At 34.9% G+C, this 25783-nt stretch overlaps 1 protein-coding gene across 4 annotated transcripts in view; it reads left to right on the plus strand.

The window, feature by feature from the left end:
- The window catches only part of LOC150103008 (CCR4-NOT transcription complex subunit 3-like), a 447199-nt gene that overhangs the window by 336790 nt on the left and 84626 nt on the right, over nucleotides 1-25783 (plus strand). For all 4 annotated transcript variants that reach the window (XM_090398514.1, XM_090398516.1, XM_090398518.1 and 1 more), the window contains exon 14: nucleotides 15008-15248. In XM_090398514.1, the coding sequence (XP_090254640.1) occupies nucleotides 15008-15248 (241 nt within the window). The remainder of the gene's footprint in view (nucleotides 1-15007; nucleotides 15249-25783) is intronic.

The following is a 25783-nucleotide window of genomic DNA, read 5'->3' on the forward strand; positions in this document are numbered from 1 at the left end:
GTATTAAAGTCTGTTTTAATCCTTTCCAAGTGCTGTATACATTACATTAAGCCTCCATCATGATGCTAACCAAACTCTTTTTAATTTCCAGGGATGTCCCCTAATTTCTCTAGTTTCCCTGTGGGGAGATCCCTAGGAGATCTTCCATTCTAGTCATGGACTGAAAATATCATCTGTGGCAGTCTTATACCAACTTTTAAGTAACTTATACAGGGTGTTCGGGATAAATTTGACATATTTATAATTAATTATATTTTTCCGTAAGTTACATGTATTAACACACACTTCTCTTCATTTAAAAGTTTGGACCCTTCTTCATTCATATACAAGATGTCAGAAAGGATGGATAGCTGGAACCCACCTGAATCATGGAAGAGAATAACTTGTATCATGATGATTCGTGCCCGCCATCAAAATAAGGATATTACGACTGCTGCCCAATGCTCCCTGAATACAGTAAAAACAATCAGGCATGAACTAGAGACTTGCAATGGTGACTACGAGGATGTAGCAAGAAGAAAGATCCCTAGCAGACGATCTGATTGCGTTCGTACAGCAGAATTCCTCGCAAATCTGCAGGAACAGGTGTTGAAGAACCCTGGCATTGGAATTCGGGCTTTGTTCGTGGAGTTGCTAACTGTAGTCAAGCCCTGGATAACAAGGGTAGCCAATGGTAGGCCGTATGTATGGCAGCAGGATTCGGCCCCTTGCCACACCTCTGGGAAAAGTCAAAAATGGTTGTCTGAAAATTTCTACGACTTCACCAGTCCAATTGTTTGGCCTCCAAACTCCCCAGACCTTAACCCCATGGATTATTTTGTATGGGGCGCAGTTGAAAAAGACACCAATCGCACTTCCAGTAATACAAAAGCCCAGTTAATGGATAAAATTAAAACAGTTTTTGCGGCCCTTCCCAGGGAGTCTGTAGCATCAGCTTGTTCGAGGTTCCGAAGCAGAATTGAAGCTGTGATCGATGCTAATGGTGGTTATTTTGAGTAAATCTTGTTGATAGTATTGTAATTAACTCTGCCTGTAATGTTTTTTTGTCAATTCATTAAATTTAATAGATACAAAGAAGATTTTCTTTTTCCTTACGAAACTGTCAAATTTATCCCGAACACCCTGTATATCTCAATCATTCCCCTCCCCCTTTCCTGCTCTCTGCCAATATCTGTAACCTACACATCTTCAACCTGTCTTCATAAGCGTGACCATCTTGGTCATTTGCCCCTAGATCCTATCCATCTTGTCTGCATCTCCAAGGATCCCAAGTGAACAGATCTGTGAACAGTGGTCAAGATGGTGCTGTATCACGATCTTATAAAGAGGCAAGATGACCTCCTTATCTCTGCTTGTTTGTAAATAATTTGAAAATCCTGTGAGATATTTAATCATGTTTGAAATATGACCTCTGAAATTTAACCCAGAGTCCACTAGCACCTCCAAATCCATGGCCTCTATTTTTTTCAGTTTGGTTCCATCATTGCAGTAAATACCTGATAATCTTTTCATCCCAAAGTGCATAACTGTAGTATGCTTTGCAACATTAAACTGACAGTCTTTCTTCTTCTTTACTAATTACATTTACATAGTTGGTAGGTCACCCTGCAAGATCTTTGCATCATCCTTATTAATTATTGCTCTACCCAGTTTTATATCAGCAGATAACTGAATATTTCCTCTCAGTTCATTTTCCATATTGTTAATGTACAAGTTAAATAGCAGTGATCTGAGTACAGAGCTCTGTGGCACATTGCTAGTCGCCTGTCTTCTCCTTTACTCATTTCCTCCATAAACTACTCTTACGTCCATCAATTAACCACTCCCTTATCTGCCTTGCTAGTTTCATATCCAAGGCTATTTGCTCCAGTTTATATAGTAGAGTTCTGTATTGTACCCTGTCAAATGCATGGGCAAAATCTAGCATTATCATCATGTAACTATTCCCTTTATCCAACTGATCTGTTGTTTTACTATTAAAAAAGTGAGTAAATTGCTCGAGGCATGTATACAGTATCTTTCCAGTCACCCATTACTGAATCTTGCTTTTAACCAACTTCTCCAAATACCTTGACCACCACTCCTGAGGTGCTGATTGGTCAATAATTTGCAACTTCTATCTTGAGCCTTATTTATGTATTGGAACTATTTTGTCCTCTTTCAGAACTGAGACTCAAACAATCTGGTCAAAGGTATTGCCAGTTGCCCAGCACATCTGATATCCCATCTAGTCCCATAGCTGTATTCTCATTAAGGTTCTGCAATATCTAGTATACCTCTGCTTCATCTATCTCTACTGCAATATCTCTATCTGGATGTACACCTTTGTAAAGTGATCATTAATAATTTAACAATTTCGTCATCTTCACTTACTTCCCTACCATCAGCATTAATCTAAATTATTCTACCATAGGCATTCTTCTTTTTACTTGCCATATACTGAAAGAAATCCTTCAGATAACCTTTAGAATGGCTTACTTAGCTGATTTTGTTTCATACTTTTTTTTTGCATTCTGTTTTATACTGTGCATGAGACTACTGTTCACCTTTCTCTTTTAATATCCACCACAAGCCTTTCATTTTTTTTTTTTTTAGCAGGGGTCATGCTTTATGATATTACTTACTTATTTAATTCTTACTTTATTTATCGTCTTAATTCTATATATACGAGGGTGGTCTGAAAAGTTCTCAGCCTCAACCATAGATGGCAACACTATCGGCAAGATTTTTTTTCTAAGCTGATACATCTGTCATAAGCATTCATGTGAAATTGCAAGTCATTGTATTAAGTAGTGTGTTTTATACAGCTGTCTGAAGCAAAAGTGTTGTCTGTATCCCTTGAAATGGATAAAATTGAGTATCATGCAGTTATAAAATTCTTTTTAAAAAAAAGGTTTAACATGAAAAGAAATTCATCCGAAGTTCATAAAAATTTATGGGCACTCTTCTCCTATGTTTTTGACAATTAAGAAATGGGCTGCCAAGTTTAAACATGGCCATACCAGCCTTGAAGATGATACACGTGAAGGACGTGCAAAAAGTGTAATAACACCAGAAATCATTGATCGAGTGCACAATATGATATTGGATGACATGCGAGTCATATTGCGTGAAATTGCTGAGACTATAGGCATTTCAAAAGGACATGTAGGATATATTTTGCATGACGAATTGCAAATGAAAAAGCTTTGTGCAAGATGGGTGCTGCGTTTGCTCACAACAGATCAAAAACGTACTCGCATGAAAATCTCTGAACAGTGCTTGGAGTATTTTAACAAGAATAAAACTGATTTCGTGTGTCGATTTATTACTGTGGATGGGATTTGGATTCACCATTACACAGCAGAATCCAAACAGCAGTCAAAACAGTGGACAGAAGCCGGTTTTCAGTACCAAAGAAGACTAAGTCTGTTCCATCAGCAGGAAAGGTCATGCATTGGTGTTTTGGGATGCTAAAGGCATTTTGTTTATTAATTATCTTGAAAAGGGTAAAACAATAACTTGGGAATATTATTCAGATCTTTTAACCAGACTAGACAAAAAATTCTTGAGAAAAGACCCAGTTTGCAGAAGAAAAACATCCTGTTTCATCTGGACAATGCACCTGCCCAAAAAAGTGTTTTGGCAATGGGAAAAATAAGGGATCTGCAGTATGAATTGTTGGAACATCCACTTTATTCCCCAGATTTGACTCTCTCTGACTTCTGTCTCTTCCCAAAACTAGAACTTCCTTGCTGGTCAGCGTTTTTCTTCGAATCAAGAGGTGATTGCAGCTGTAGAGGGTATTTTTCAGATCTTACTGAGAACTACTACAGGGATGGGATGATGGCACTGGAATAAATATATTAGTCTTAAGGGAGATTATGTTAAAAAATAAAAATAATTTTGAAATTATAAATTCGTTTCTTTATTGTTAGGCCAAGAACTTTTCAGACCACCCTCGTACACACTATTATTCCTTCTCTTCAAATACTCCTTGACTATTTCTCATGTGTTATTAATATCCTTCTCCTTCAGTTTGTCATTACATGACACATTCTCTGGAGTTATCATAATTACCAGCTTTGTAATTCCACGTGTAATCTTTCTTTATTGAGAAATCTATACATTTAGCCTTTTTGAACAGAAAAATTACAAACGAGGCTACTTCATCATACTAAATAACGTGAAATTTTATTCACTGCAGTATTTTTAATTACTGTAAAAATAAGTACCAGCGAACGTTTAAACAAGTGGCTTTTTTCCCTCCCTTAATTAAATAAAGAACTTTTATTTAAAAAATCTGATTCTGTAATCATGGATTTTACTAATTTTCATCATAAGAAAGGAGAAGAAAGCACTTATTTGGTCGCAAGGATTGGTAGTTGCGTGGGTGTAGCATATGGAGTGATTTATCATTAGCCCACAGTTAAAAAAAAAAAAAAAAACTTTCTTTTGCATACAAAATAAATAAATCTTGACCTATCTGCTTAAAATGATTAAGTAGATAGAACGTACAGACAGGTGACCAAATTGAACTTGAACACAGTCAGTATAAATGAACATTTCAAACCAAGCAAGACAAACCTGATTTAGTTAATAATAATTAAAAATAAATAAGTAAACCAGAATGGAAGGGGGTGGTGGAAAAAAGTTGTCCCATTCGTGGAGTGCTTTCTTCTTCCTTTTCCCCAGTTTTTTTTTTTTTTTTTTTTAAATCTCAACTCCACCTCCTTTTCCCACTATTAATATTGCTTGGTTTGAAATGGGATCAAATGAATTATATGCCTTCTATTTTAGTTCAGTTTGGCTGCTTGTGTTCCAGTTCTGTTTACTCTTTTAAGTCTGTAATTCAAGATTTATTTATTTTGTGTGCTTCTAAAGTCTTTTGACATTTTAGTTTTTCCATTTCAGGTTAATGATGAATCACTGTATATATCTGCACTATCATTTCTAAAACTTCGCACCTCTCTGATGAGGCACGAAGGAGTTTCAGGTGAGGCATGGTATAGTATGAAATTGCTTTTTTTTTTTTTAATGTATGGTTTGTCTTACGCTCTAAACTGATTATATTAAAGGAATAAGTTATGGATCATTATATTATCATGAAATACAAGTGCAGATTTCCAGTATAGGATATCAAAATGAGTTATTATTTTCAATCATTTTGAATTTATCAAAATGTATAAATAAATGCGTTTATGTATGGTATACTTTCCTGAAAGATTTGAATTGGAAAACAATAGAGAAACTGACTTCTATACCTATAATCTTTGTAATTGCACCTTGTGAAAGTGATTCCCCCCCCCCTCCAATTACTACATTGTTTGGTTTATTCCATTTTGAGTATAATAATGAAATTTCAGGAGTGTTTGGAATAAAACGTTGGTTTAATAATTTAAGAATTATTTAACGGTTGGCGTTAACCCTTAATCAAGCCCAGTGAATATCACTTAATTAATATAAAATGTTAATTTTTAATTTAAAAACAAAATGATGAGAGAAAATATTAAATTTTAATGAACTTTAAATTTTACCATTTTTTTCTGAGAAATTCTTTGACTATTTCCTCTTGTTATTATGAGGATGAATGGTATCACGGCACACAAGTTATAAAATCATGTCTTTACTTGTTTTCTCTTTAATTGATTAGATATTTCATTCAATGAATTGTCATTTTCTGAAATACTTGCATTATTTGAAAGTGTGCTGTGAAATGTTGTAAGCAGCTGAGCAAAAACCGCAATAAGACTTTAGAAGAAATATATAATCTACACACACACACACACACACACACACGTGTGTGTGTGTGTGTGTGTGTGTATCAAAAAGGTGGGAAGAAGTTTTGAAAACCACCAAACAAGCTTGTAAACTAAGGAAAGAGTTCCCAAAAGGAACCAATTCACAAAAATTATTTGGAAACTGAAGATGAAGCTACTCTAAATATCTGAAGTAAGCTGGTCTGTTTGACTGATTTCATATCCAGAATATCTTTATCTACAGAATCCATAGCCTATTGGTTGGAAGGAGAAGCACTATCCATTCATATCCTGAATTGGCATTAAAAAAAGTCTGTATTTGGTCTCAGAAACAGTATCCAGATTATTTAACCCTCAGTCCACCCTATGTGTACAATAGACTTACAATCTTTAGTGGGTAAGATTTACATTTCAAAAATTTCAAAAAATTACTTGCAAACATTATTAAATGAGGTAATCAGCAATAAAATAAAGCAACTAAAGAAATAAAGAAAGGTCTGAGACAAGGTTGTGCATTAGCTAAGAATGAACAGGATGTAAAACAGATATTGTCTATGATGGGTGATGTCTAATCTGATTATGGACTTAAAATAAATGCAGCAAAAACTAAAATAATAGTAGCAGGCTCACAAATCAAGATAGATAAAATATTGATTGTAGATATGAATATTGAACAATCAAAATCATTTGTATATCTTGGAGGAACTATTCAAGAAGAACAGCAATTATAAATTGAAAATCCGAAGAAGAATTGATGTGGCAAAAGAAGTATTAAAGAAAACAATCATTTGTTATAAGTAAAGACATATGAAAAGATTTATACAAAACATTTGTTTGGTCATATTCTTATATGGTTGTGAGACTTCGACTATAACAGCAGATGATTGGAAAATAATTGAAAGGTAGTGTAGGTACTCTTGGAGAGTATTGTTAAGAATAAACTAGAGAGAAAGAAAAACCACGTAAGCCTCATGTGAAATAAAACAGAGCTGATTTAAAATTTTTTCAACTTGGTTATACTATAAATTAAAGATGCCAAGAAATTATATTCTTGATTTCATCCTTAATGCAAGTGTAAGCAAACAAAGTTTGCACATGAAGTCACTTCACCACTGGACTACTTGTATATAGAGGCTAATGAGCTCACATCTATTTCCTTAGTATTTCATAATGCAATGCACATATCCTTACAGACATGTAATGTTATGCATTATGGGAAGGCCAGACCAGTTTTGATGTTTACTGAGATATGTGTAAGTGTGGGGGATACCTCTCCCAAAACTCGTGCAATCCCTCAGATCACCCAACAATGGGTGACCTGAAGGATCATTTAATACATTACATTACTCAGCAGCAGCTTTTCTCAGTGACAGACCTACACTGTCACAGACCAGTTTTCACCTTAATTGACATCTCATCATTGAGAACCAGTGATACCAAGGTTGAAGTAATGCAGAAGTCATATTTCCATATGTAAGTAGTCAAAAGGCATCACACCTTAATACTGAAATACTCTGGTTTAGAGATAGACGTTGAAAGTTTCTTCATTTGGTTATACTATAAATTAAAGATACCAAGAAATTATGTTCTTAGTTTATCATTCCTGGGGAAAGCGGGAAATAATACTGATTATGAGAAAGATTTTACTTATTTATTTTTATGGAACCATGAAAATTGAAAATTTTAATGTAATATACAGTGGAGTTGACAGAGCCCAAAGAACACAAGCAGGTTTTATGATTTGGATTCATAATTCCCTTTCAAAACAGTTAAAATATTATAAATTATGGAATGAATGAATGAATAATAGAAGCTAGAATAAAAATACCAGTTATTTAAATAATTGGTTTATAAGATGATAATATTGAATTTTATAATCAATTCAAAAATATATAATAAAATAAATAAAAACGATTATGTAATAGTATCAGGTGACTTAAATGCAAGAATTGGAAACACAAAAATTAATAATAATAACATAGGAATATATGGAGAACATACTCTAAACAGGAATGGTAAAAAATTGATCAACTTTATAGTTTATAATAACCTTAAAATAATGAATTCTTTCTATAAACATAGAAAGAATTCATTATTTTAAGGTTAATATTAACTACAAAGTTGACATAGAACTGTAGAAGACATAGATAAATATACCTGGGGAGCAAGAAGATGGAAATCACTGTTAGCTTACTTTATCTTAAATGAAAAGATGTCAGTTTTTTTTAGGTGTTAGAGTCCGCAGAGGATATGAAAAAGTAGTGACCACCTCCTCATTAAAATAAAATTAAGATTACCACCTAAATAGCTACAAATATCAAGAACAGAAAGAAAATTTAGAACATTTTTATGACACATATATAATGGCATATGAACATAGAATTAACCAATAGTTAGATAAAATGAAGAAATAGAAATAGAATGGATTAATATACTAAATACAGCAACAAATGTATTAGGAAAGACCAAAAAATTCAATAAAGATAGGAGATGATACAATCAAAGAAAGAAAATGAAAAAAGAAGCATATCATAAATGGTCAAGCAGTGAAAGATTAGAAGATGAAATATAATGTAAAAGAATAAGAGCCAGGACTAAAAGAGAAGTCTGAAAAAGACAGAGAGAATCATGGAACAAATCTGTTTCTAATTTAGAACATGATTTATATAAAAATAAGACTTAAAAGAAAGGCAAATACCAAATAATATTCTAAAAGCGTTAAGTATATATATGAAAATAATCAAATACAAATAAAATTCAAGGTATTAAACTTTCTCCTACTGTGAACTTAATCACTCTCCTTTTTGTTGATGATCAAATAATAATTATATTAATACCTTGATTTCCATCAAGGTATTAAACTTTCTCCTACTGTGAACTTAAACACTCTCCTTTTTTGTTGATGATCAAATAATAATTACAAATTCTGGAGATAGCTTATAGAAAGATATTTTAAATTTAAATGAAAAAGTCAAAGATTATGGAATGATAATATCAACAGAAAAATCCAAAACAGTATTTAGTGGCCTTTAAAGGACAAGAAGCTGGGAATAGGATTTGAAGTCAGAGAGAGAGAAAGAAGATCATGAACGTAAGTAGGAGGAGTGTGGGTGAGAGAACAGAGCCCTGAGGGTTCACCAGCACTGATGGAGAAATTGATTAGAGGAAGCTGTCTGCTATGACATGCAATGAACAACCTGTGAAGAAGCTGGAAATTTAAACATACAGTGTAGGAGGGAGGCCATAAGATGGTAACTTGATGCTAGACACGAGATTTGAAAGAGGTCTGTGTCCAAAGGTAGGACAGATTAGCTAGGAGGTCAGCTGTGGAATGAGAATGGTGGAATCTGTAATTGTGATTGTTAATTAATTAATGATTCTCCAGGTAGTGAAGAAGCTGGTTGTTGATGATAATCTTCATCACTTTTGAAAGTGCTTACTTGAGAGCATGAGACGATAGTTAGATGGGTGACAAAAGTCACCCATCTAATTTGTCTCTCTTCTTTCATTCTCTATTATAAGGCTCCTTGTTATCAAAGACCAGGAGCCTTATTAGTATCGAGATTAACCAGGATTTTTCTGATTCCTTCTGGTGAAAGCTCAAAGAAGGCATGCAACAGACAATTTGTGGTAGTGTGGGAGATGATTTTCCTTGGTCATCCAGGTAAGAGTTGGAGGTAAAAACTGATGCCAAGGGCATCTGCCTTTTTCTTGGGTGGGGTTGCCATGGTGCCATCAGAATGCAGGAGAGGTAGGAGCAGGTAAGGGCAGAAGTTACACCCAACAGCCTTAGCAACAGACTTGAAGGCTCGACTGCCCACAGAGCAGGAGGCAAGTTTATTGTACACCATTCTTATGAAGTCTGCTTTGGAATCGATAACTTTTTTTGCACTTGTTTCGGACTGTAGTGTAAGCTGAATGAGAAGCTGGAGCTTTTAATTTAAGCTATTTGAACATATGCTGCATTTTTATCATGGACTACAAAGGTGCATATTTTTGAAAACCAGGGCTTTGGTACATGTCGGTAGTTTGTAGTTGAGTGAGGAATGAAGACTCATTCCAGTGAGGGTTATTTCATTTATTAGTTCAGTGCAGATATTTGGATCAGAAGTGCAAAAGCAGTAATCTGACCTGGAAAAGCAGCACCAAATGGGATGGCATCCATTCTGGAGTCCATCCGATTTGGCACAATCGTAGTGCATAGGATACAAGGCTGCGAGGAGGATGAAATGAACTGGAGAGAAGGAGACTTGGATAAAATTGTGGTCAGAGTTGGCAAGGGGAGAGAGTAGACATCCAGTGTATTTTTATGTAATTTCTCATAAAGATTGACTACACTGTCTTGAACATTTGGGTTCAAGATAATGAATCAGCTAACATCCACCTTGAATAAAATAAAAATTACATTCGGGGTCGACTCTGTGCAAGTTGGGATTAGCAGTCCATTCTCTGGATGCTCCTTCACATAGGATCAGATGGAGAAAACATGTATGTTACATAGAAGTCATTACAGGCTGCTCTTAGAATCAGCTATGAAGCACTTTTCCAACCTCAAGAATTATTGTTGCATTAATTTATGAAAGATCCGGGAAAGTATTATTTTAAGACCTAATAGCTGGACTTGTCTAAATTAACTGTAGTTATTCGACCCATAGAGAGTGCCATGAAAAGACATTAGTTGTCAGTTACAATTTAAATTATTTCTACAATTATTTTAGTGCTGTGTGCTTGACACTTACCATTATGCTCTGATGATGCTGGGTTGAAAACAAGAGAAATATTTGTTTAATGAATTCATGTTTGATGAATGTATTTTTCCTCTTGGTGTGGGTTATATTGTTAAGCATTATTATGAATAATGAACATCACCTACGCCTGAGGAGGACTAAAGAATAAACCGATGGATCATATTAAAAATAAGGATATTTGGAAAGCACTTGGCATAGTTAGCATTCAGGAATGTGGTAGTAGAGGTGGATTGATGCAGTTTGAAGCTTTAGGAAACTGAAATATAAGATTGGATAATATTGTGGACTTAACAGATTAATTGGGAGGAAAATTGTCAGTAGGAAGTTAGCAATATTGTAACGTGTTCATGTGATACCATCGTAATATCCTGTACAATAGAACCCATGAGTGTCCATATCAAGAAATTATGATGATGACAATCACTATATATTTTTAATGTCTAAACTGTCCTCAGACTGATTTCTTCTGCCATGATGATGGCATATTTGCCTTTTAGACCTTATAGTCCATCTAAGAATGGTAAGTCTGGAATTCTTTGTTTTTGACCTTCTCTGGCTTTAAGTTCCTCAACCCATTCCTTAACATTTTTCTGCTGTCTTCACTACTCTCAAAATTCTGAGAATGACACCAAATCCTGAATCTTGTTTACCTGCAGTCCAAGTACCCAAATAGATATTATATTCCATCACCTTACTGTTTGCACTTCCATCTGGCTTCACTCTTCCACTTCCGCTGGTCCAAATCAGAAAGCTGTGGAAGTAATTGCTTTATGCAGCAAGCCACAAACTGTCCATCTACTAATCAGAATACCTTGTAATACTGTCACAACATCCATGTGCTCCTTAACTACTCCTTTCAGGTATATCTATCGTGTTACCTATCCTCTCAGTTATGGAGACCTTAATCTTTGCAAGTTTTTTTTCTACAGAATGTTCTTCCTTCAGTCACTCTTGCCCTTATGGACTTTGGCACTACACAGTGCCAAGTGAGATTAACGTATGGGATTTTTACTCATCCATTCTATATTCAGACTACTACTTCAACTTTCCTCATTTAACCAGCAGCTCTGAGCTATTCCCAGTAATTATTCTTGCTGGAATGAAAGTCTTTGGTTCTTACTCCATTTATAATCCTGTCCAAGTCCACCACAGTATGTAATCCTGTTTAAAGAAAATTCAGTATAGTTCCAGCTTTGTTCTTGATTTACATGAAAGCAAAAAAAAAAAAAAAATCATTAATTCAAATCTGGCAATGAAAGAGCTAAATGCATAACAACTCACCTCATCTTCAAGTTACTCATCTCTTCTGGTATCTTCATCAGCAGTAAAAAAGACAAACTATGAAAATAGGCAGGAACATGGGAAAAGATCAGTTTTGTTTTCAGAGAACCTGTAGTATAAGTAAAGCACATCACATATTTAAGCACAGTTTTTAGTGAAGATGGCAAATTAACTATGGAAATAATATTAGCATAGCTGGTGTGGTGGAAAGGCAGTTTGATAAATTTCTTTGGACAATACAGAAATTAGCAAAAATCTAAATTTGTAGTCCACGAGGTATTGTTTAAACCAATTTAAACCTAAGAATTTGAAAGTTGAGATATAAAAGAAACATATAAACAAAGACTAGAAACCACAAAAATGAAAAAAGGCGGGTGGGAACAGTGTGGCATTGATGGCAGAATCATATTAAATGTTAACGATGTTAGAAAGGAACTAAACATTATCATTCAGGAATGTGTGGGTAGAGCTGCTGAAAAGTGGTGTGATTGTTTAATCAGAATGCAAAGCTGTGTTTGATACCAGGGTGACAAGATCTAGATGAATTGATTCATTTATTGGTGGCTTAGCAGGCTGGAATAATAATTGGAGAAGAAAATTATTGAAAAGCTAATAATAATATCAACTGAACTTTGTAGCACTATCATGGTATTCTGTGCATCCCTTAATGGAATATATAAATATTAGGAAATGATAATTATAGATGAAGAATCTGCATGTAAAGCTAATTTGACAGTCACTGAGGATGGGAATTGAAAAATCAGTAAAACAATGTTTGTACCAAAAATGGAATGAAAAAGTCTGACTGATATATGAGAGGTGATAAACTTGTAGATGTGACATATAATGGATGAATTTGGAAGAAAGTTGCTGACCAGAAACTGATTGTGAAATCTTGTAAAGCAAATAAATTAAAAGATACCAAGAAATTATATACTTCGTTTATCTTTTATCCAGGTGGGATACATCACTTGCCTTAGTATCCCATAATGCAAAGTATATCTCCTTGTGGACATGTATAATGCTATGCATTATGGGAAAGGTCACTACCCAGACCGGTTTCAACCTTTATTGAGGTCTCATCAGTGGGAGCCAGATCCAGAGGCGATATCAAAGTTGAAGTGATGCAGAAGTCATATTTTCATATACGAGTTGCCAAAAGGTGTCATACCTTATTATTAAAATACTCTTATTGTGATGTGAAATCATACCACCTTTACCACGAATTGCCCCAGTTCTGAAAAAACTTCAGGGGCAAACTTTGTTTGCTTACACTTGGGTAAAGAATTAAACCAAATATATAATATCTTGGTATCTTTAATTTATAGTATAATCAAGTGAAAAATGGATAAGAGAAAAATGAGAGAGAGTTGAAAAAACACTACTGTGGTTTTTCACTGTATTTGCCAAGAGATTTTGGTTCATGTGTTTAGTGATTCCCCCCCCCCCCACTTGAATCTTAATTCACTGCTTGAGAAAGAGTGTCATTGGTAACTGCCATTTAAATATGAAAAATATACCTGTATCTCACAGAACTAGCAGAATGTTATGTGGTAATTTTGAGGTTAAATTATTTAGTTCACAGAATAGTGTATTGTTCTGTCAATTTTTCAGATGCATGCAGCTAATTTTTAACTCAGTGATTTTTTGCACATTTCCAGTATTTGTTAACATTGTTAAAAAAAAAAAAAAAAAAATGGTATTATATCATTAAGTGATAGATGGAGGGTTCATGTACATTCCAGTCTTTTGGACATGGCAAAAAATTTGCAAGTCTGCCTTCCTCATGATGGGCTTACCTACAAATACTGTACCAAATTAGAGGTTAAATATAAATATGTGCTAACTACTTTTTCACTGCTAAATGTGCTGCAATTGAAACTTCATAACTACAATGAAAAAATATTAGTAAAGTTTGTGCCTAAAGTATTTAGCCACCTAACATTTATTCTGTTCCTGATTTAATATATTATTACTTCAAAATGATCACTGTTTACCCTAAAATAAAGTACCATCATAGAGATATTTGAATCAGAAGATAACAGATCTGAGACAGAACTGAAATTACTATATATGAGGGAAGTACAACTCTAGAAACTAGATGACCTTGATATGAGTTAGCAAATATTATTATTATTATTTAGGCCTTCAAGGAGTCAAAAGACTCATCACAGGAGGTCCTTCCTAGGAAACACAAGTCTATCAAGACTCATCGTGGGGGATCTGTCTTAGGAAACACAAAGTCTATCATACCACTCCTTAAATTCATTGACTGTTCTCGCTCTCACCACTCTATCAGGCAATGCATTCTATGGTTCAACTACCCTCCATGCAAAGAAACCAATCCTCACCCTCTTGCTCACAGTTTCCTTTTGTAACTTCCAGAGATGGTCCTTTGTCATCACTCCTTCCCACTGTTCAACCAAGTGAAAGAATTCCCCAGTGTCAACCCTGTAACCACCTCTCAGCAGTTTAAAAGTCTCAATCATATCACCCCTCCTTCTTCTATCTACCAAACTCTGCAGTCCACATTCCCTTTCAGGACTGTACAGTGTTAGTTAACTAACACTGTACAGTCCCGAAACTGTCTTTGTTATCCACCTTTGTAACCTTTCCACAGTTAATTTATCCCCTTCAAATCCTGGGGACCAAATCTGAGAACAATAGTCTAAGTGTGGTCTGATCAGGGTCTTATACAACAGAATGATAACTCTTTTAACTCTGCAGGTCAGCATCTTTCTCATTATTGCAGCAATCCTCTGTGTTACTTCACCACTTTTGCACTATGTCCCCTGAATTTCAGGTTGCTATCAATCATCAACCCCAGATCTTTTGTCTCCCCTACTTCCTCCAGTATAGCTTGTCCAATAGAGTATGCAGCATCCCATCAATGTGTCCCAAACCTCAAGACCTTAAATTTTCTGCAATAAACTGATACCCCCATTTATTTGCCCATCTGTCTAGCTTATTCAAATCCTCTTGCAGGACTCTGCGCTATTACTAATAACCCTTGCCAGCTTCACACCATCTGCAAACAATTGAATATCCCCTTACAATCCACTGACAATGTCATTGATATAAATGAACAATTTTTTCTTTCAAGAGATAACAGTAGTTTATTAACTTAATAACACTCCAGTTTACTTTTCATTTAACAGCTGAATTTAATTTCTTTTACTATTTTCATATAGCCATGACACTTGTTTTGTATTAAAAATATTGCTGACTTGTGTATTTCAGGTTTTTTTGACAGTAACATGAATAGCACTAATAATGCATTAGGATTACAAGCAAAAGTCATTCATCCTCCTACATCACAATTATCATCCTCAGCATTAACTACAGAAGCTCACATACCTCCATTATTAGGAGTCAACCCTCTTGGACCTATTCCCCTGACTAAAGATTGTTTTTTTCAAACGCACATGTTAGATGCCACATCTAGACATCTTCCTCATCCTTCAGATTCAGAAAGATTAAGGTAAGTTTGGAAGGGGAATTTTTATAATTACAGATATATTAGTAATTCATACAACACATTCAACAGTTAACACTAAACTCTTCTAGACTTTTTTTTAATAATCAGGATTTATATCTATCTTGAATATGAAATTATTATAGTTTAAATAGATTATTTGCATGTCTGTCTATATAGAGAATCAAGTTGAAAGTTGGAGATATCATAAAAACTGCATACTGCACAATATTTTCAGCAAAGTACTTGCACAGAAATAGTAATTCATCAGTGAATCATTGAGTAGAATAGCAGGAATAGGTGGTATTAGTGTTCTCTGGGAGAAACCCTTTGGGAATGAGATGTCTGAGGCATTTATGAAGACTGTAGCCATTTGCAGAAAGTATGTGTGTAGGATATCTCTCGTTTGACAATGAAGCCTACAAAATCCCCCCCCCCCTTGCAAAAAATTTAAAAAAAAAAAAAAGAACTGGCTTAAATACACTAAACTGATAAACATGGTTGTGTTCTAAAAAGAATTGTTTCTGCACTTAAGAATACCACAGCAGTGGTATTCTGAAATGTGCCCATTTCAACAAGAAAAGTGCCTTAGAAGCCTGAGTAAAAAAGGATGTTTGTAGGGGACCTTGTGGTTTCAGGAGCACAGTTATTGGACTGCTAACATTAGCAGAATTCTATTGTTAAACAAAAATCCCCATTAACCCATAAAGTGCCACTCTCCTTTGAACTGCCCTGGTTCATACACAGTTCACACAGAACATGACAGCAAGTTCAGCTGTATCCTTGCCAATGTGATACTCTGTACCGAAAGGTCAAAGACATATGAGCTATTTTGGAGAGGTGCACAAGGCAGGTGAAGTGTCTTCTGCTTGTGATATTTATTGTTAGAAGTGTGGTCTAGATCTGTGACCACTTATTAGCTGTATACCATATCTTGTAGAAACATTAGACGAAGTACACCACCTCAACACTGATTTCTAGTCTAATTTTTTTGAATAGGCATCTGGCTGTATTGAGGATGGTAATTTGACAATATCCTGATATGTATCTTCAAAAAATAAGTAATAGAAATAAACTGTTCAAGTTCAAGGAAACTTGATTTTTATTTTCTTGCCATATATCATTGAAATTGAAAAATCCCTGCCTTGCTTTGAGATCCTTGAGTTAAAATTATTTCGATCACTGAGATCGTTCCACTTAATGGGCCATTTAGGTCTAATGCTGCCATCACTAGATTTCTCTATCATAAGCTACATTTGGTGTAATGTGCTCATCCAGCTGCAGCTGTCTTAAGTCTCTTATTACAACATATATTCATTGTGTTAGGGTTTTTCCTGTGAGGTCTTTCCTTCCAAGTTTATTTGTAGGTACCTGTTTTATTTTATTTGATTAACTGTACTCCTGCTTGCTCTTCAAATGTTACCAAACTATTCAGTCTTCTTGCTTCTTATAAATGGTAGGATGTTGGGTCTTTGAAACAGATTTTGTAATTCCTTATTATGTCTCCATGTACTCAGTACTTTCAAAGAAAGATTCTGTGTAAGCTATCAATGACTGATAAGTTTTCTATTATCTCCCATTGTAGTTGACCATGATACATGACCACAGAACCTTAGATAATATCAGTCATCAATTGCTTACATAGAATCTTTCTTTGGATTTTCTTGATAATATGTTAGACTTCGGGAGTTGTAAAATTGCAAAATATCCATGATTGCCTTCTCAGTTCATTCATCATCATCTAACTTGGATAGGTCTTGATGGATCTTTGCAGTGAACATATATTTAGTCTTTTCCTGGTTTATGACAGACCTTTGTATTAAATTAGACTATGTCTAATTTAATACAAGGACTTCTTCTCTCCCATAGTCCTAAATGGACCGTTGGGGTCATTCATGGCTGATAGATGATGTTCTTTGTTATCCTCCTCCAATCATCTCGGTCTCTTGTTCTTGATGTCAGTTGAGAAAGGGAGGAATTTGTCCATTTTTTGAAGTTGTCAGTCTATTTTAATCGAGGTTGGCCCCTAACCCTTAATCCCAGAACAATTCCTTCTAGTGTTTGCTTTGGAATGACATTAGCCCTCTCCACATGTCCGAACCATTTCATCTGTCTTCTTTTGATGACTGTCAGAATATTTTCCATTTTTTCCCCATCTATTAAATTAATCCATTTCCGAACATTTTCATTGGTTTTGTGAGCAGTATGGGGAATTCTCAAGAGTCTTCTGTAAGTTTTCATTTCAAAAGACAGGAGTCTCCTCTCATCTTCTCTCATTAAAGTCCAGGGCTCACAACCATACACGAGGATAGAATTCACAAAAGTGTCAATTAGTCTTAGTCTAGTTGTGATTACTATTCTGTTATCTCTCCACAATGGTTTTAACTTTTGTAGGGCCACAGTTGCCTTAGGAATTTGGTATTTAATGTCTGTTTTGGAGCAACCATTTTGACTCAGCATGCTTCCTAGATAAGTGAACTTGTTTACATTCTCAATTTGTTTATTGTCAATTTGTATCTTTAAGGGTTCAATGTCTGGTTTTGAGGTTATCATTGTTTTTGTTTTTTGCAGGTTTATGTATAATCCGTATTTTTTTAATGTTCCGAAAATGCAGCTGGTTATCTCTTGTAATTCTTCTTCACTTTCTGCCAGAAGATCGATATCGTGTGCAAAACGTAAGTTGTTTATTCTTAGTCCGCCAACTACTATTCCAGTGTCATATTCATGAAGAGAGGGGACAGGATGCATCCCTGTCTTACCTCCCGTTCTGCCTGGAACGGTTGACTGCTGTAATTTTTAATTTCAATTCTCCTATCAGATGAGTAAAGAGATTTAATAATCCTAATGATTTTGTCTGTATCATAATATTCTAAAATTTTCCATAATGCCTCATGCCATATTAAGTCAAAAGCTTTTTGAAGGTCTAAAAAGTTGTGACAAATTATTTTGTTATGTTCTATGTATTTTTCACCTACTGTGTGTATTGTAAAAATATGGTCGATTGTACTTCTGGACTTCTGAAAAACTGCTTGTTCATCTGATAGTCTGCTTTCTGTTTAATGTTGTACTGTACAATATTGTTCTATTATTTGTCTGTAGGTTTCCCTGACCTAGCTTTTCTTGTATATCTAAGATCTGAATGTTATTATTTTCTGTTGCATCACCAACATATTAAAGGGATTCGCGTTTAAACAAAGTTTTTACATTCCATGTTTTTTCTTAAAATCTGTTAGTTCCAGTTTACATTTTGAACCTAGTAAACCTAGTAAATTGTAAATTGTAAACCCAGTATCTGGGTTTTTAAGTTGTGGACTGTTTTCATTAGACAGTTAATCTGCCTGTCATTACAAACCTACAAGGATACTTGTCAGATTATTGTTTATAGATTTGGAGGAGTCAAAGAATTTCACTGTTCACAAAATAATTAGGAAATGTAGTGTGTTAATGGTGTTGTACTTTTATGCATCAAATTATATAAATTAAGTCACTGAAATATTAAGTGCAATGGCAGGAAATAGGAGCTTACATGGTAATCCATATGGTTGAATGAGGTTTTAAAGTATTTTTTCTGAATTTTGCAAACATTTGTGGATGTGTGTGATTAAAGAATATGTCTGGCGATATTCCACAAATCTGTATAAATTATTTTTATAAGTTCCGTTTCGTTGTTCGCATATGATATCAATAGCAGTAACAATATAATCTTGGGTATAAGGGCAGTAAATGACATCTGTAAATTTAAACATTGTTGCTATAATGAATCATACAGACAAAAAGAAAGTTTATTATACTGAATTTAATTTATGAACTTCTGTAGTTATTTTTCATGCTTGAAAAATACTTGATATGTTATGTCCACAGACTATATATATAAATATATTAGATAAATTAGGTTCATCCATTCTTTTTTCTTTTTTAATAATAAGCATTCTTTTACAAATGAGCTTTCTTTTGACTTCAAATAAGTTTTGTAATTAATGTTGTCGGCTAAAATTGTTAGTATCAGTGAAACCTAGTTCTCATTATTGGATGTAATAATTGGAATCAAGTGTTAAAGGGTATAGTATTTTAGGAATGACCGGAGACATAGGAGAAGACGGGGAGTTCTCTGATGACTTGAGTCAAATTAGGGTAGAAACTCGTGAACACAATTAATGGTAACAATGCCCCATGTAGCAGTGAGTTTGAAGTTATTTGGTGCAAAGTGGAGGCTAAGAGAGTGAAATATATGGTGTGCTGTTGCTACAGATCTGGCATTTCTGTTTGCTGGTAACAATGAAATGAATCACTAGATTATCCTGATAGGTACCAAACACACAATTGTTATTATGTTTTTGGTGTATGTATATTTATATATACATATACCTTATACATATGTATATGGTATATGATATCAGTTACTGAATGGGAAGAATATCACCAGTGCATGGGAAACTTTGAAAAGATGCTTAAATAATGTAGTACTAAACATGTCCCTTTCAAAGAACAAATAGGAATGAAATGGATGTGAAACCTTAATAAGCAAGATATATAACAGAAAAATGATCTTAGAAATATCATGAGAATTATAGTGAGAGAAGTTATGAAATATATAAAGTATAGGTAAGAAAAGTTATAAGAATTGTGAAATACAAGTGCATGAGAAGGATCTAGAGCTGTTGCATAACCTGGATAAGAATTTGGCAGTAGGGACAGATTAATATCAGCATGTATGCTAAAGGAATGTTTAACCAAATTGTCTAGGTCCTTGATGTGTTTGTACAGTTTGAATCTTAGCCCAGGTAAGATCTCATAGATATGGCAAGAATGTTTGATAACCCTATTGCACAAGGATGGTGCAAAGACTGATGTATCTATCAACCTTTCAGTATCTCCACAGTGATTGTGAAGATTTTAGAGAACTCACAGAAATGTGTGAACAAATGAGATGTACTTTGCAAGGAACAGTATGGATTTACTAAAGGGAGGTTATGTTTTCCAGTGTGATTGACCAATTGGTTAGCGTTCCTGCCCTCCAACCAAGGTTTGAATCCTGACATGGATGTTTGTGATTGTCTCTGAGAGATGAATTTCATTCCCCAGTGTAAGACCACTGCTGTGCTTATTGAAAGGTTGAAGTGTGTTGAAAAAATTAGTTTGGTCTCTACAGCAGGGTTTCTGGACTATGAAAAAAATTAAATTTACAAAAAAAAAAAATTGATAAAAATATCCTTAGCCCACCCATCACAGTACATAATGTACTATCATCATCATCATTATTATCAAATTCCTGCCATGTACCCTCAAGGGGTGTACAGGATATGATAGTACTACATGAAAAATTTACATCATTACTAACTTCCTATCTACAATTTTCATCCAAATCAGTCTGTTACTTGTCAAGATTCCAACATTACCAGATCTTATATTTCTATCATCTAAGGCACTTTGTACTGTATCAATCCATCTATATCTTGGTTGTTCTCTGGGTCGTTTTCCTGCCAACCTGGCAGAGAACACTTGTTTTGCTAATCTTTCCTCGCCCATTCTGTTTAAGTGACCATACCACCTGAGATTAGCTCTGCTAACGCATTCCTGGATGCTGACAATTTCAAGTTCTTTCCTAATATTCTCGTTTTTATTATGATATTGCCATTGATGCCATCTTTTTAAACCACTAATCTTTCTCAGGACTCATATCTGCGGTCTCTAGTCTTTGGTCAAGTGTTTTACTTCTGACCCAGCTCTCAGATCCATAAGTTAAAACTGGTTTGAACACTGTCTTGTATATAGCTAATTCAGTGTTCTGACTAATTTCTCTCTTATTCCATATGAATTTATTCAATTGACTTCCTACTATACCAGCTTTGTTGATTCTGTTGTCTATTTCCTTATTTAATTTACCATCTTCACTAAAAATCGTGCCTAAGTAGCTGAAATGTTTTACTTGTTCCACAGGTTTTCCATTCACAACACAGTTGACATTTTCAGTGATTCTGCCTATTTTCTTTGTCTTTGTCTTTTTATTGCTGACTTTCATACGATATCTATTACAACAGTTATTCAATTTAGTCAGGGAATCTTGCAAACTTGTAGCAGATTTATTTAGAAGTATAACATCGTCCGCATAAAGCAAAGAGCTGACATTAACATCTCCAAATTTGATCTCATGTTTAATAACACTTTCCTTCATAATGTGATCCATATAGATAATGAATAACAGAGGAGATAATGTACATCCTTGTTTCACACCAGATTTAGCATTAAACCATCTTCCTGTACTTCCTTCAGTTCTAACTGCTGACTTACAACTCAAATAAAGACTAAGTATTGCTTGATATAATGCCCCATTGACACCATATAACCGTAGCATATTGAATTTTTCTATCCTTGCAGACAACTTCACCACATGCCTCTCTAGCTGAATCAATCAGGATTTTCTTCAGAGTTTGCCACTGAATCTCCAAGGTTTGGTTCCTGTTCTCAAACTCTTTCATTTTTCCTTCAATAATCTTTGTGTATTTTAGTCTACAGTTCACATCTGAGAGCTCCTCAACTTTTATTCGTTTTAAAACTTTCTTACATGTCATTCTTTTCAATATGAAATTCAATTTTATCCTGCTCAAGACTAAATATTGATCACTTCCAATTTTTAATCCTATGTACACTCGTGTCCTGCACCAGGGAGAAAACATCACTATCAACAATAACATAGTCAATGAGACTTTTCTTATTCCTGGCCTCTTCTCTCTATGTGAATTTGTGCACATTTTATGTTGGAACATGGTGTTAGTAATAACCAGTCCATGTCCTGAGCAGAAATCCAACAGGTATTTGCCATTATTATTAGCTTTGCTCTTTTCTCCAAATTTTCCCAAAACATTTTTGTATGTCTGACAATCACTTCCTACTCTATTTAGATCCCCAACAAGGACCAACTTTTCCTTTTTCATTGTGTCAGTAGCTTTCTCTAGAGCCTCAAAAAATTCCTCCACTTCTACCTTAGTAGAGCCTTCTTTGGGACCATAGGCACAAATAAGTCTAATTGTCCAGTTCCCCATTCTGATATTTGCCCAAATCACTCTACTTGACGCTGCCTGCCATTCAAGAAGGTGAGCCTCGTATTTTGTGTTGAATACTATGGCTACTCCTTATTTTCCTTGATTGTCATTTCCTGAATATAACATTTTGTATTTATTGCTCATAAAGATCTCATCAGTTTTTGTCTTTTTTGTTTCAGTCACCCCTAATATGTCGATCTGGTACTTATCTAATTCCTCCGCTAGCTCCATTTCTTTGCCATTCAGGCTTCTTATGTTGATAGTACCGATCTTTAACTCTGGTGATGTTGAGTTGGGGTTTGTTTTCAGATTTGTTCCAGTAGCTGACTTTTCGCTGTTCATCCTGGTTTCCTGGCAAAAACAACCGGGGTCCTTGTTTAACCGGGCGACGCCCCAGCCGGCATGAAATTTTGTCATGTTGTACCATCATTTTTTATTTTGGTTTAACCAATAGGAATACAATTTGGTCAGCTAAATCCCAAATTGCCATCCCATCCTCATCAGTATCCAGGTAGATAACTAACAGGGTGCACCACGAGTAGGTGAGGAGTCTACATTAGGTCAGAAGTCTTGGTCGGTTCTCTGCATTCCTTTAAAGTCTATTTTGAGGTCTCCTTTCAGTTATACGGCTTTGACCCTTAAGCACCCTCATAATGTACTATAGGTTTGCAAATATTATCTTTCATGGGTGGGAGCAATGTAAAAATAAGAAAAAAAAGTTTGATTAATTTGTTAATAGTTTATAATAATGATAGGCATTTGATAGGATACCGTATAAAAGGCTGTTGCATAACTGGAGAATATGAGATTGGAATATAAATTATTGACTTGGATAAGTGAGTGGCTGAGGACAGAGATCAGAAAATGATATATGGGTGTGTTATTAATCTGCAATATTTAAAGTGACCAGTAGTATGCTCAGTGTAAAGTTATGCACTCTTGCACGATCATATATCCAATTATGTATTATATTGGTGAAATTATGCTTGAGTAAATGACAAAGCTAGAGATCTTGGAATTAATGTAGATAGGAAGTTGAAGTTCAAGGTTCACATAGCAAAAATTACACGTACATCTCAGAGCATAATTGCAATGTTGAAACGATCATTGATATGTTAGGATGTGGAAGTCATTTTACCTCTTCATAAAGTTTTGTTATAACTGCTGTGTGCATATTTGATCTTGTAGGTTCTGAGTAGCTAAAGAAGTTGTGGAAAGACTCCAAAGAAGAGTTACAAGGATGATATAAGGATTATGGAATATAGATTATGAGGTTAGATGAAAGAGGGGGGGGGGGTGACACGATAGAAGTCTATAAACTTTTCAGACAGCTCAATATGATATCAGTTGATGAAAATTTTTATTATATGGATGGATGGAGCATCCATGGAAGTGACATAGTTAAAAGAACTGCTACTGTTAACCTGTCTTTCAATGCAAGGGAAGGTTATTGAGCCTAAGAAAAACACCTAGGCTTCAAAAAAGAAGTATATAAACTTTCAGGACCCACTGAAAGTTTGCTCCTTTGTTGTGGGGGGGGAGAAAAAATATTACTACTATTAATAGGAATTTGATTCCCTCCCCTCTCCTCTCCTCTTACACACAGAAAGAAACAATATAGTCTTGGGAGGGGGAGATAATTGAACCTAATGAAGGAGGCTGCAAAAATAGTAAAGTATATAAAACTTTTGGGATACCCACTGAAAGCTTGAGGCTATGTTTCAGAGGAAGGTGAACACAAACAACACACTGATACCACTGCTAACAAGAATTTGATATCCCCACACACACACAGAGAGAGAAAAACAGCCTGCTTGGGCATCCTCACTTTAATAATAGTTTTAAACGGTTCTTTCTGTAATGTTTTATAAAGTTTTCATACTAAAGTAATGGCATTTTTGGAATTTTTGTGAATTGATTTGCAGATAAGTGGTTGTGTCCTATTAGTTTACTGTAATAATTTCTCCTTGATTATTTTTTTTAATAACAATGCTAGTGTATAATTTGTATTACAAGTTGTGCTAAATTCCCATACTTCGTATCTCACAGCAGGCTAAAGCAACTGATTTTATATATACAAAGTAATCAAAATTAAAGTCCTGTTTAAGTCCTTGTGGATTGCCACCCAGTGATCCAAATGCTGTGAATACTTTGTAGCGATACACTGTGTATCATGCAGAAGTGATATTTTAGAGACTATGAAGTTGTTCCAAAATTCACCGCCAGGGGTGTTGTAAACACGAAATGCTTGGAATTTGCATATCGCAAATTCCAAGGTACCAGGAGGACTTAAAATGACTGACACAGGATTTTTCCCTTCATTCTGATTGTTAATAACATCCATGGCACCAACATTTTCCCAACATGCTTTGCTCACAAAGCATTACTACTTAAACAACTTCAATGCTGTATTCTATGAATTTCATCACCTGAACAAATGTCAACAAGTTCCATTATCTCTATGTGCTCCACAATGAATGATTAGTCATTTTGAAGAAACAGGATCATTAAGAGTTAGAACTGTTATAACTACAGAGGTTGCAAACCAATCAGTTCACAACAAGTGAATGAATATGCTATTGCCATTGTGGAGCAGGCCATGAATAACAGCATTAGTTCCTGCAGTGCATGTACCTTACAACTATCTGGAAAATTTTATGGAAGATAATGCATTTCTATCCATTCAGAATAATCCTAACACAGGAGTTGCACCTGCAGGACTTTGAAAGTTGACTGACATTCACTTTAAAATTCCTTGCTCGTGTGGAGTTGGACACTTTATAGCCGTGGATGATTTTGTGGAGAGAGAGATCAGGCTCACTTTCACCTGAACGGAGCTGTGAATACCTACAATTGGCAGCATGTGCTATTCAAAACCTGCATTCAATCCAACAGATTCCTTTGTATTCACCCAGAGTTACTGTCTGGTGCAGATTTGCTGCTTCATTTATGATTGGATCTTTCTTCTTTGAGGACATTTGCCAGTTGGGCCCTTTGACTTGCTCAGTTGTTTATTATAATTGTGTTATCACAATATGATAAACAATTTTGTTGTACCACAGCTGCAGCATCACCTGTGCATGGATTTGGTCATTTTCATGTAGGATGGGCTCCTCCACACATCAATTGATCTGTACAGGAGGTTCTTTGAGAAGATTTCATGGAAGCCAGGGTGATCAACCTTGCAGTTCCCACTTGAATGGCCTTCTCATTCACCTGATCTTGATCCCATTAGAAAAAGTTATTAGAAAAATTAGGGCCCTAACAGAAAGCATCACTGGCAGAATCATTAAAAATGAAGATATTAGGAAGGAACTTGATGCTTAACATTTAAGAATGTATGAGCAGGACTATTCTAAGGTGGTATGGTCTTAAAATGAATGGGAGAAGAAAGCTTAGCAAAAAAACAATATAGGTGTTCAATGCCAAGATGGTAGGAAAAGACCCAGAGGAGGACCAGTGTCTGGGTGGATTGATTAAATTAGAAGTGATTTAGAAGAA

Source organism: Typopeltis vanoorti, chromosome 9 (genome assembly GCF_054136105.1).
Source record: "Typopeltis vanoorti isolate ZY-2024b chromosome 9, IOZ_Tvanoo_1.0, whole genome shotgun sequence".
NCBI lineage: Eukaryota > Metazoa > Arthropoda > Arachnida > Uropygi > Thelyphonidae > Typopeltis > Typopeltis vanoorti.